We start from the raw sequence: 12862 nt of genomic DNA on the forward strand, positions 1-12862 counted from the left end.
AGAGAGAGAGAGAGAGAGAGAGAGAGAGAGAGAGAGAGAGAGAGAGAGAGTGAGAGGTAGCTAGGTCCCCCATGTGTGTGCGCCGAACAGACTCCCGCTCTCTCTTGTACGTACAACATCGCCGTACGCACCTCTAATTGATCGCCACCGCCGTTAACGTCGATCGCGTTAACCGTAAGAACACGCGGCCTGCCGGCCGAGTGTTCGTGACGGCTGCGACCGCCGCTCGAATGACATGTAACTGTGCTTGCAAGAGTAGCTGGCTCGGAGTTCGCGATTGGTACGTTGAAAGGGGCCCTCAGATCTGCGACACGCGGGACACCAGCGGGGGTTGAAACGCAATCCTTTAAGACCCAGATATATAATTGTGCACTAACCCACTTCGGGTCGTCCCCAAAACTTTGATATTGGCGAAGTAGTGATACCGTCGATAATGTTTCGATTTATCCCAGATAGAGTTGTATTCTTCGTCCCAAACCCGTGAAACAATGGTCTTCCCACTGAGAAAACCAACATGACGATCGTGTGCAGAATCGTCGATCGCGGAGTTGCGTAAAGTTTTTCGCAAAAGAACAAGCGAATCTTACATTCGCAATTTTTGGTCGATACTACTTTAAAGTACTAGGCGCTTTTATCTATTTAATCATTCAATTTTGTAGCTTGGGCACATGTGCAAATATGAATGTATACTTATGTATAATTATATACTAAATTGAGAAAATCGTACTTCTCTACGGTCAGTTTTATTCGGACCACAAAACTCTTCATCAGGGGAGCGTCTTTTAAGACTGTTTTATGAAGAAAAATATTTTCTTCTAACGAAATCGATGTCTGAACGAGTTAAAAAAAGTGTTCAAATATTAAAAAAACTTCATCTATTCTGATATTTGTTAATTTCATTGAATAGAAAGGGAGAAAGAAGATCCAAAAGCTAGAATCGAAACGAATCGAAAATTAAAATAAATGTACACACACACACACACACACACACACACACATTTATCGTTCTCATCTATATGTTAAATTTCTCATTTTAACATCGGCGTTGGCTCTTGCTTGTGTCTATTTTTGTTATTTTTGTTTTACATCTCGAGAGCCTAATTATTTTGCGTAATGTTTTAATAACTCCTTATTACCTAATAACAACCTTTATTGAACATTTTAATAATTAGAATATATCAAGTACTTAAAAATTTTCCGAACAATTTCACAACCTGACCTAACCATATTTTAATAGAGCAATTTTCTTTTTGCATGAAGCGCACAGTATATAACTGCGTGTAGTCAGTAGAGAGAAGATAGATTGCAATATTTTTACCTCGATGAACTTCGGAAACGCGTCTGGTACCCGGCATATCTTCTGCAAATGATTGAGAAACACAGGTTCTACTCCTATTAGAAATTCAAATTTCTATTGGATATTGCGAAACTCATTGAAAAGAAAAAGTGTTGCATCCCATTCTCCGCTGACTACACCAAAGAGTCGCCCAAGGAGTCGCAGATGATGGATATCCGAAAGAGACAGGCGCGTGTGACGAAATTAATACCGTCATTCAGTCGAAAGGTTGAATCGCCTAATGACATTACTCAACCCGCTCGTTTACCGACGCGTCCGTCCCGCTCGGTTTATTTGGTTTAAGTTGACGTTTCTCTCCACCGAGTCGTCGTGGATGAGCACATATGTCCGCCGTGTATATACCTCGCCTCGCGTCGCCTCACCTCGCTGATGCTGCTGCTCTCTTCTCGAGCGCAACGAGTTTTATTAACTTCCCCGAAGCGCGTCTCAAAATACACGCTAGGTATATACGGTTGCTCCCCGTCGGAAGACACCCGAGAGAAGTTAGATCTTGCGTTCGTGTGCGCCCGACAGGAGAGAGATTACAATAAATTGCACACGCACCCTTCTCGAAATACAAGACAAGCATCACTCGGCCGGGGAGGGTGGGAGAGAGGAGGAAGAGGGGAGAAAAAGATTCCTGTTCGCGATACTGTGTTCCCTATTGTGCCGCGTTGCTTCGCCTCGCCCAAAAGGGCGCGACGTTCCACAGTGATCTCGGTTTTCTCACCTTCCCCGCCATTGATTAGGCCGGCGTTTTCTCGATGGCGCGGCCACTGGATGTATACACTCCCCGAAAATCCCCGAATTATTCTCTAACAATTCTCTTTCCCGCGGCTGCTTCGTTCAATTCGACGCCGAAGTTCCCTCAATAAAAATTTCATCGTCTTTACGACAATCTTTTAAGGATCTCTGTAATTAATTCTCTCGGTTCCGATTGGACCCGCGTGAAACTCGGGAAAGTGTCTACCGCTACTTTCTCACGCGTCTTACAATATTTCTTGAAGATTTCCCTACACTGCAAAGGAAGTTTGGTTGGATTAACCAAATTTCTGGCGAAATAGAAACCAGCTAGAAAATTCCGGTTGGAGTACCGGGATTCTTAGTTTGCTCATATTTCATCAGAAATTTGGTTAATCCAACTAAATGTTTTTTCCGTGTACACGATTGCAACCTGAACTATCTCGCGACTTAAGAGTCAGCCGCGCCGATTGTTTTTCTTAAAGCAAGATTTCATTCTGCACACGAGTCGTCACACTGCCAACCCAAGTGTGTTATTTTGGCTGAAGCTCTTTTCACATGTTTTTTATCGTTTCAAGTCACGTCATCCAACACGCTTCGAGACGTTTTAAATTATAATCTACACATCTTAAGCGTTCAATGACGTGGCTTGAGACGGTAAAAGAAACGTGCGAACAGAGCTCCGACCAAATTGCACGCTTATGCAAAAGTGACACCTTTGGACTTGCAGTGCGCGCACCACGTTTCTCACCACTAGAACCGCGCACTTCAAGATTCGCCATGAATCGCCGAAGTTCATCTCGCGTGACTTCCGAGTCATCGCGTGCCGGCCCCGACAAAACATTGCAACAGTACATTCGAATGCGCTTCGCGGACACCCAGGACACCCTGTATGCATTCGAGAATTACAGCGCGGTTAACTCTCGACACCCTCAAGGACCCGGCAAATATGCACTTCGTTATACCGCCGCGCTTTATGAAGGTTACATAGGGATATGAATTTCAACGTCGCGCGAGCGTTGACGAGAACCGGCCCGGAGGGGTTGATACCGGTGGGGTCGTGTCTGCAGACAGATAGACAGACAGAGAAAGAAAGAGAGAGAGAGAGAGAGAGAGAGAGAGAGGGGTGGAGAGAAAGAGAGAGGATGATATTTTAATAACGGCCCACGCCGGTAATATCTACCGGCGATTCCTATGGAGCCCCGGAGGACACACGGGATGATACCCGCGTGTGCACGTCGGTGTGTGCGTGCAACACTTACACAAAAACACGCGAGCGGCGCGTCGAGGGTTGGGGAGAATCCTCCGGGTGCGCCCAGCAGCTACATTAACACCGGCTCTCGATATTGCATTCCTTTCCTTTGACGTCGGCCGGATGTCAATTATTAATGTTATTATCTAGATGCCGCGCCGCGGGACGGAGATAGCTGTGTCCCGCGCTGCGGAATTCGCCACCCGCCTCCCGCGGACACGTTCGAACGTTTTTATTCGGCGCCGCTGAAAAATCGACCGGGCGCGATGTTAATTAGCGACGGCCAGAGCGGATCAATTGCGACTGTGTCGGCCAAACGCATTCCAAACGCGACGACGACGAATTCCACCGTCCGTGACAGAATGTCGAGGGGTTCTCGCGTTCATTTCTTTCCGTCTCTGTGAGTCACTTTACGAATGATAATACACTGAGAAAAAAATATTAGCAAATTATCAAATATTTCTTGGATGGGTATCATTAACATATTTACTTAAATCAAAATTCTTTTCATTTAAGTAAATGTGTTTAAAAAAATGTACCCATCTAATATTTATTAATTTTCAGATTCTTTTCTCAGTGTAATTATGAAGACGATGATAATAGAGAGATCAGAGATTTAATTCACTTTAATATAATATAATATAATATAACATAATATAATAGTAAATTTAATATAATATAATATAATATAATAGTAATTATGACAAGGATTTCGAGTGACAGTATTGTCACTATCGAGTAAATAATATCACTACCTCGAGTAGATAAATTGCCACTTTTCGCCCGTTTGAGTGAGATTTCACTCCAAGAAATCTAGAGGAAGCAGCGACAAGTTTTCATAGTTGCAGCAATCAGTAATACATTTAATAAATACATTTTCACCACGATTACCTTCAGCAGTGAAATCGTGTTTTTCCATGCGATATAGCGGTTACGTTGAAAATTAAAATTAATGGAATCATTATTGTAATAATAATTATTACATGATAGTTATACAAAACAATTCGAAACGATAATCGCGGACGCGGTGAATTTTATTCTCGGCAAGTAGAACGTGGAGGGAGAAAGCGCAAAAGGAAAGAATGTCAGCGGCGAAGAATCGAGCAACCGACCAATAAATCGCGCACACAAACAAGCCGATCCGCGTGATCGTCGAGAAACGTAATTCGCCGCGCGCACCACGGAAAAATCGCGCTTTGAGCACACGTTGAGGACCGCCACCGTGCTTAAACAGCACGCTCGCGCTAGGGAGAGTAGAGAGTCCGTTCTCCCACACGCACGAGAGGGTGAGTTGATGAAGGCGCGCTGAAGGGAAGGAGGGTGAAAACGGAAACCGCACACTCCGTGGCTACATTTCCCCGACCTATCAATCCTCTCTCTCTCTCTCTTTTCCCCCTCCCCTTTCTTCCTCTCTATTTCTCTGCTAATAAACGGACGGTTAAACTTTTTAACGAGCGGTCAGACTTCCCACCACCTAGACGCGCAACCACCGCCCGCTCCGCGGGATTCTTTCACGCATTGCCGACGGCTCAATGGTCGTGCACGTGCATACACGCCCACGCGTGCTATAACGGCACCCTCGAGAGAGAGAGAGCCTCGGGTATTACTTTCGGTATCGCCCGAGATGCCTGTGCCTTCGCTTGTGCGCCACTTTTACGTGTGTATGCGTATGTGTATGTGTGTGCGCGCGCGCATGACCTCCCGCAATTATTTCTAACAACCTCGAACTGGTACACCGCGATTCTCGATCGAGGCGAGGAAAGGGAGAAATCGCGATGTACGATTCGCCCTTGGGTTTCTCTCGAGAGCACCGGCCAATAATATCGGATACTCGCGGGACGGGATTTTAATGCGTTCGCTCTCGTAACAGTCCGGACGATTCGTCGAGAGCCAAAATTGATGTGCTCATTTATCGTAAAAAGATCCTCGCTACAAAGCCTAATTCGCAATATACTCTTTGCTTCCTGCTTCTTCTTCTTTGTCTTCTTTTGAGTTAAGTCTAAAGCCTGATCTACAATATGCTCTTTGATTCCTGCTTCCTTCTCATTATCTCTTTCTCACTTAAACATTAAGCTTTAAACCAGAAAAAGACAGAAGACAAGAAACAGAAAGAGCATATTGTAGATCAGGCTTAATCTACAATGTGCTCTTTGCGTTCTGTTTCTTGTCTTCTGTCTTTTTCCGGTTTAAAGCTTAAGGTTTGAGTCAGAAAGAAAAGAGAAAGAAGTAGGAAGTAAAGAGCATATTGTAGACCAGGCTTTAAAGTTTGATCTACAATGTGTTATTTGCTTCTTGTTTTGTTTTCTTTATCTCTTTCTGACTCACATCTTAAGCCTTAAATTAAAAAAAGACAGAAAACAGAAAGCAAAGAGCATATTTTAGATTAGGCTTAAAACTCAAGGTTTGAGTCAGAAAGAGAAAGAAGCAGGAAGCAAAGAACACATTGTAGATCAAACTTAAGGCTTAAGCTTGATCTACAATGTCCTCTTCGCTTTCTGTTCCTTTTTCTTTATCTTTTTCTGACATAAACCTTGAGTCTTTAGTTGCAAAAGGATAAAGAACAGGCAAAGAGCATGTTATAAATCAAAACCTAAGATCTGAAACAGAAAAAAATAAAGAGAAAGAAGCAGGAAGCAAATTGAAGATCAAGCTTCATCGTTCGCTTCTTGTTTCTCCTACTTCGCGGAACATCACGACAGCGACGAAGAAACGTTCGTGAATGATTGAAGTTTTTATATAGAAACCATGCTGTATTAGTATCTTGTATTAGTTCGTATGGCCGCCCCTTTCAACGAAAGTTCGGCGTTCCGTTTCAGGATCCAAGCGATCCAGGATCTCCGAAAGCACGACGACAACGATCTTGTCGACCAGCGACACCGGCAACGAGGACGACCGCGATTCCGACTCTGGCGGCGAATTGCGAGCCGACCGTTCGTTGGGTACGATCATTGTAAACATTGCTCGATAACTACATCTGTAGAGAAAATCGGAGCTGGATGTCGAAGGACAACAATTGACGTTAATGTTCCAATTATCGCCAATTATTTTAGTCAAACAAAAATTCTCATTAATTATTGGCCGACACTGCTTCTAAACTGCTCACGAAAGCATGTCCAAATTCTGATATATCAAACTGGCAGAAAGAAATAATATAATAGCAACCCTTATTCACACTTTGCGTACGCCAAGAGCAGCAATTAACGTCAATGTTCCAATTACCCCTCGTTACAATTGCCTCCCTGGCTCCCCTAACCAACAACGTAACTCTCCTTCTCTCCTTCTCTCCTCCTCTTCCTCTCCCTGCCTCTCTCGCCAGCCCTTCTTTCTCTCTCGTCACGAATTAAGCCATTAAGTTCCTCCGCGAAAGTTCCACTGTCAAGTGGCGAAACAGTCGAAACTGTTTTTTTTCTTTCTTACAGTCGTGTCGACGTCATCGGGTATGCCGGAGTCCGAGGTGGCGAGGAAACGCACCAGCAGCCTCAACGACTCCGAGGAGGGTAGCCCCGAGCCGGGCTCGCAGAGCCCGACGCACACACCGCCGCTGACCCCGGCCCTGACGCCGCAGCGGGAGGACACCCCGGCGCCGGAGAACCTCAGCCTACGCAAAAGCGGAAGTCCGCCGCAGACGCAGCCGACCTTGCAACCGGTGGATCTGGTACAGCCTAGACCTAGTCCCCCGCTACCCTCGCTAGCTGTGAGTCCTGCGAGTTTCGATCTTACCAAGGTATAGAACGTGGACGTGTCGATTCGCGGGGCGAAGATTGCGCGCGCGTAATTATCTCATTGCCGCCGAAAATGCGTTTCGATGTACCTAATCTAGTTTCACTTCGTCGCGACTTTCTCTGCTATCTTCTCTACCATGTACGGTCTCGTGCGTAGATATCTCTTCTTTTGAATCTTGACGTTACGTTTGAGGTCGGATCATTGCAGTGTCATCGAATCCAGTGTCTGCTGAATAAATGACATTAACGAAGTTTAATTGCTTTTGACTCGCGTGGGAAAACCGATCTGACGTTATAATTCCGACGCATAAGGATTGAGAAATTGATATTACGCAAATATGAAATCAATATTGCGGACCCATAATCGGGACTGTTACCTCATATTTTAATATGTCTCAATCGTCGCGACGTAAAATCAAACACGGAAGGGGAAAAGCCCTCCCTTCTGCTGGAAGGCGCGGGAGATAGATAGGTCGATACCGGCACGGGCGATAATTCTCAAACGAGACACTCCCGCTCGATTGCAGGCCGCGGCGACGGCGGTGCACTTTCCGCCGTATGCGCCTCTCTACGGGCCGACGGCGAGCTCGCTGTATTGCTCGCCGGCGCTGTATCAGCACCAGCACCATCACCACATACCCGAGCCGCGAGAGATTCAGATGCAGATGCAGATGCAGAACATCCAGCAGACCTGCGGACTGCAGCAGCTGCAACAGCAGCAGCAACAACAGCAGCAGCAGCAACGCTCGCCGGTGGACGTTCTGCTGCGCGTGTTCCCCGGAAGACGTCGCGCCGACGTCGAGGCGCTCCTCCATCGTTGCAAAGGTAGGATTTTGTGTTTGTTTCTTGTCGCCTTTCCCGAGACGACCGAAGAGTTCGAGGGATTCTTTTCAAATCGATTATCTCGAGTCGAAATTTTCATCTTATGTTTGATCTCAATATTTGATACTCAATATTTGATCTATATTTGATACTACTTTAATGACATATTCGCTTAAATCTAAATTCTTTAAATAGGGTAAACACTTGTTTTCACGAAAAGCTGAGATTTTCAGAAAATTATATACTATCTAAATCTGTGTTCATTCTACTATATCTTCATGTTTAGATGAACCATAAATATATGTTTGAGGCCAAAACGAACTATAAAATATAGTGAGATTATAGTTATTCCAACTATTTTTTTCTCTCAGTGTACTGTGTCCAAAAAGTAAGACCAATTTAAAATTTTTTTTTTTAATCTTTATTATTCCAAATCTATTTCGTCGCCTTCAACGTAATCCGCTTCAGACACAATACACTTATGCCAACGTTTTTTCCAACCCTCGAAATAGTTGTTAAAGTCGATTTCCGGAATGGCCTTCAAAGCTTTCTTCGATTCAGCTTGTATCTCTTCAATCGAGTCAAAACGGTGTCCCCGGAGCGGTCTTTTGAGTTTAGGGAATAGCCAGAAGTCACACGGTGCTAAATCAGGTGAATATGATGGTTGTGGAACGATATGGGTCGAATTTTTAGCGAAATGGGCTCGAAGAACCAATGCAGTGTGTGAGATGGTGGGTTTATATCTATCACTGCAGTGTGGGTTTATATGCATCACGTAATACGGTTTCCAACCGTAGGGTTGGAAAAAACGTTGGCATAAGTGTATTGTGTCTGAGGGGGATTACTTTGAAGGCGACGAAATAGATTTGGAATAATAAATAAAGATTAATAAAAAAATTTTAAATTGGTCTTACTTTTTGGACACAGTACATTGAGAGAAAAAGATAGTTGGAATAACTATAATCTCACTATATTTTATAGTTCGTTTTGGCCTCAAACATATATTTATGGTTCATCTAAACATGAAGATATAGTAGAATGAACACAGATTTATAGTCACCATCTTATTACTCTATATATATGGTAAAGCATATTCCCTTTTGGGAATATAGTTACATGTACCTATATTTGCCAAATATTCCAATTGTATTGACTATATAAAATAGTTAATTTCTCTTACCATTCAATATTTGCTACCTTACTATATTTTTTATTTCGAACAATTATAATTCTTGGTAAAAATTTTATACGGGTCAGTTATACTATGCTTATATTGTAAATATTACAAATAATATGGTAACATTTACTATAAAAATTATATTTCTAACTATAATCTTTTTCAACATTAATCTAAGGACAATTAGAGTTCACGCACAGGTTGTATAGTGCTATTATAAACTCGTGTATCTGAACATAAACGACTACCTCGAGACCTTACTTCGCATCTCTCTGTCGTACAAGAGCACCGTGTTAATTACAGCCACGAATTTAAATGGGATAATGTCAAAGTTTTGCATAAGGAACATCTATTTTATAAAAGAATGATTGCAGAGATGATTTTTATAAAAATGCAGACGCATGGACTGAATTCTCATACTGACACTGAGAATTTAGGAAAATGTTACATGTTACTCGGTTTGACTTAGATCGTATTTCGTTTGCGGTTACGAAGTAAATATAAACACTGGATTCTGTATTGTTTGCGGCATTCGGAGGTACACGTTCATAGGCGTAACATCTCACCGGAACTCTCTGGCCTTTATCGAGGTAGATATCATTATTTTGTTTTTCCCTCACATTGGGGTTGGTTGCTCTATCTGAATACGTTTTTTAGATGATCATACCACAGCATCTTAGTACGTGCGATGGAGTGACCAGTCTCGGAATAAATTGTCGGTAGCTTCCGAAAATGAAACATTTCATTGTGTAAATGATATGTTATGTTTGTGCTTCCGAATCCCGTAGACAAAAAAATTTGTAGCGACAATTCTGTAACAACCAATGTTAACGCTAACTTTTGCGATTTTTTATTTTTTGCGACACTATAACATTACTTGTAATCACTGAAGAGGGTCTGTGAAATGAGACCGAAACGCGTATGATATTTAATAAAATTTGTTCTCATGGCGAGATTGTGTCACTATGTTTCAATAGTTTATAATAGCACTATACAACCTGTGCGTGAACTCTAATTGTCCTTAGGTTAATGTTGATATACTCAAGAAGAGTTTTTTAGTTATATTATAATCTTTTTACTATGCCATTATAGTTCCAAATATCATACAGTTTTCTCTCAGTGTAGTATCTTCTTATATGAAAAATATTTTGTACTAATATAAGCAGATATGCGTTATTACTATCTATCGCGAATAAGTGTCTTTTATTTCTTAGATATTTTTTCACCCAGCGTAGTAGAGCGTCTATTACTAAAATGAGTTTCCCGACTAGCGCTCGTTACAAAAGTCCCCCGACTCTGTAATTAAAGTCACAAATACCAACGCACATTTTTCTCAGCCATTTCTTCTCAGTGTGTCGCGTCACATATCTCGTTGCACTCCCTCTTTCGCACGACACGTCTCGTCTCTCCCCGGCATTATTATTTCCTCTCACCCGCGAGCTCAGAGCTCGCGTTCGGAAGGAAGGTGGGGCAAGAAAAAAAAGACCGAGAGAATTTGTCCGTGTGTCGCAGGCGACGTGGTGTCGGCCATGGAGGTGCTGGTCTGCGAGGACAGTCTGCAGCCGAAGTCGGCGTTCTCGCCGTTGGCGGGCGCCCTGGCGTCGGCCGCCGCGGCGTCCGCGTCCGTTTCGGCGGCGTACGCGAGCCGCGCCGCGTACTGCACCACCCCGATACCGTCTACGCGGCACCGCTTCCTGGCGGCGCCGTACACCGGCACCGGTTACCTGCCCACGGTCATCAAGCCGCCGAACCAGAGCCTGCACGCCAACGGCACCGGCGACGCCTACCGGGAGACCAGCCCCGACGACGCCAGCGACAAGACCAGCTACTCCGAGTGACCTGATCCAGGTCACCGCGCCGCCTGGTCGTACCTTCAGTAGTGCCCAAACGGATGACGACGACGACGACAACGACAACGTCGACGTCGTTCTCACTTCCTCGAGTTCGCGACGGCAACGCGATGAAGAATCGCTCGCTCTCCACACCTCGATGTGTGCAGTTCGGCTAGCCAGCCGGAAATCGTCCTCCGAAATGACGACGCGATCGTTCAGCTTTGTCCGAACTAGAAGCGGATCTTTCAGGAAGAAGATGAAGCGATCGCCGGAAGGTAGAGATTACGCGTCGATGGAATCGGCAACGCTTGCTGAGGAACTGCTTGGCGACGGTAAGACCAGCTGCTCGCCGAAATGGGTCGTCAGCTGATCGTACCTGCCCGTCAGACGAGTTCCAGTCTACCGAGAGTAAGCTCGCTCGGCCTTCGAACGCGCGGAGCAGCGTAAGAGCTTGAATAAGTGAAAATGGCAGTGCGCTACATGCATTCATGAAGCGAGAGAAGTTTCTCTATTTTCTCCTCTTTGCGGGTCGGTCAGTGTTCGTCCTTAAATCCCACCTAGACCGACTGCGAATGAGTCTGCCGGCGGGTTCGTTGAACGACGTTTCACCAACGGAAGAGCGCGATCAAGAGAGAAGAGCGCGTGACTCCGTGGGCACAGCCAGTGCCCAATACGCAATGTAAACGAGGAAGAGGCTGACCACTATCATTTGGAGACCCGTGAAGTTTAAACCGTCTCAAGAAGAGATCCCGACACGGATTGGATCATCGATGTCTGCGACCTGCCGACACACCGCCGGATACGACGTCGCAAAGAGGCTGTTCCAATGAAGACAATAAAGGAGTCAACACGCCGTTGTCTCCAGAGGAAGGCGCTACGAAAGATGTTCGCGCCGGGATGTCCAAGACAGTCGTCTGACAATCTACTTTAGTGTCTACGCAATTCATGCATTTCTCGCCGCGGAATCGCCGTCACGTCGAAGCGGATCGGCAATCGGAGGTAGAGGACGCGCGATGGAGATGATCGAGAGTCGGAATGTCTCTACGTTGACTTCGGCGAGTGAGCGACGCGATCGAAACACGAAGGGAAAATAACGAAGAAGAAAGAAAAGAAGAAAAGAAAGAGGAGAAGTATGATGGGAGATTCACACTCGGGCCGATTCGTCTCACCGGGATTATACTTTATACATGTGTAGATAAAGACTTATCAGATAGGCAGATATGTGTGTGCGTGTGTGTGTAGGTCTCTCGACGAAGAGTAATATCAGCGAACACGGAGGGAGATGGTGAGGTGAGTCTGTGTAAATACATCCGCTATTCTAGCTAATTACATTGCATTAATCTGAGACTTCGCCGGAATAATTAAACGTGTTTTGGAGCGCGCGTAAATATACACATAAGTGTTTGCCTGTAAGTATAACGCCTGCAAGATATCTAGATTTTTGGGCCGCTAGCGACCGGAAGGCATCGTTCTGCATAGTTACCATTCATGTTACTCGAAAAAGAATGTATAGAACGAAGATACATCCAATAAATAAGATATTGATACTCCATATTCTGTTCATTTGCTTGTGTATGTGTGTGTGTGTATGGAACGTGCGCGAGTTTGTGTGTATACTCCATTGAACCCGCCAAATTAATTCTTTACGCGAAGAGACATGCCATCGAGCAATTCATTCGGATTTTTATTAAATTTACGCTGCGCTTTCAACTATATTTTTGTCAAGATTCTATTAACACGGTTCTCTCGATATTTAGTTCTTATCAAGTATCAATGAGATATAATTTAATCTTCCGCGTGGCAATCTAGATCATTTATATCATTCTAAAAAGTGCTCATTTCTTGCACCAATTTTGTTCAAAAATCGTGAAAAATACGATACCCAGCAATTTATATTTCACTAAAAACATCGCGATTTTCCACGAGGCCGTCCGCAACAGGAGCACAATTCGTTATGACAGAAAGACCGGAACACGTGTC

At 44.4% G+C, this 12862-nt stretch overlaps 1 protein-coding gene and 1 long non-coding RNA gene across 3 annotated transcripts in view; both read left to right on the forward strand.

Annotated features, from left to right (window-relative positions):
• The window catches only part of LOC116841659 (doublesex- and mab-3-related transcription factor A2), a 33761-nt gene extending 21334 nt beyond the window's left edge, over nt 1-12427 (forward strand). The window contains exons 3-6 of one of the 2 annotated variants that reach the window (XM_032809883.1): nt 6146-6268; nt 6749-7053; nt 7579-7876; nt 10563-12427. In XM_032809883.1, coding sequence (XP_032665774.1) covers nt 6146-6268; nt 6749-7053; nt 7579-7876; nt 10563-10888 — 1052 coding nt within the window. In that variant the 3' untranslated portion in view covers nt 10889-12427. The remainder of the gene's footprint in view (nt 1-6145; nt 6269-6748; nt 7054-7578; nt 7877-10562) is intronic. The other variant, XM_032809884.1, reaches the window with a different exon arrangement.
• LOC116841662 lies at nt 9186-9960 on the forward strand. The gene is made up of 2 exons (XR_004377580.1): nt 9186-9640; nt 9708-9960. It is a non-coding gene; the product is annotated as an uncharacterized LOC116841662 (long non-coding RNA).
• Nucleotides 12428-12862: the final 435 nt, after the last annotated feature.

Source organism: Odontomachus brunneus, unplaced genomic scaffold (assembly GCF_010583005.1).
Source record: "Odontomachus brunneus isolate Ranch 3 - 2012 unplaced genomic scaffold, Obru_v1 Obru_scaffold_017, whole genome shotgun sequence".
Classification (NCBI taxonomy): domain Eukaryota; kingdom Metazoa; phylum Arthropoda; class Insecta; order Hymenoptera; family Formicidae; genus Odontomachus; species Odontomachus brunneus.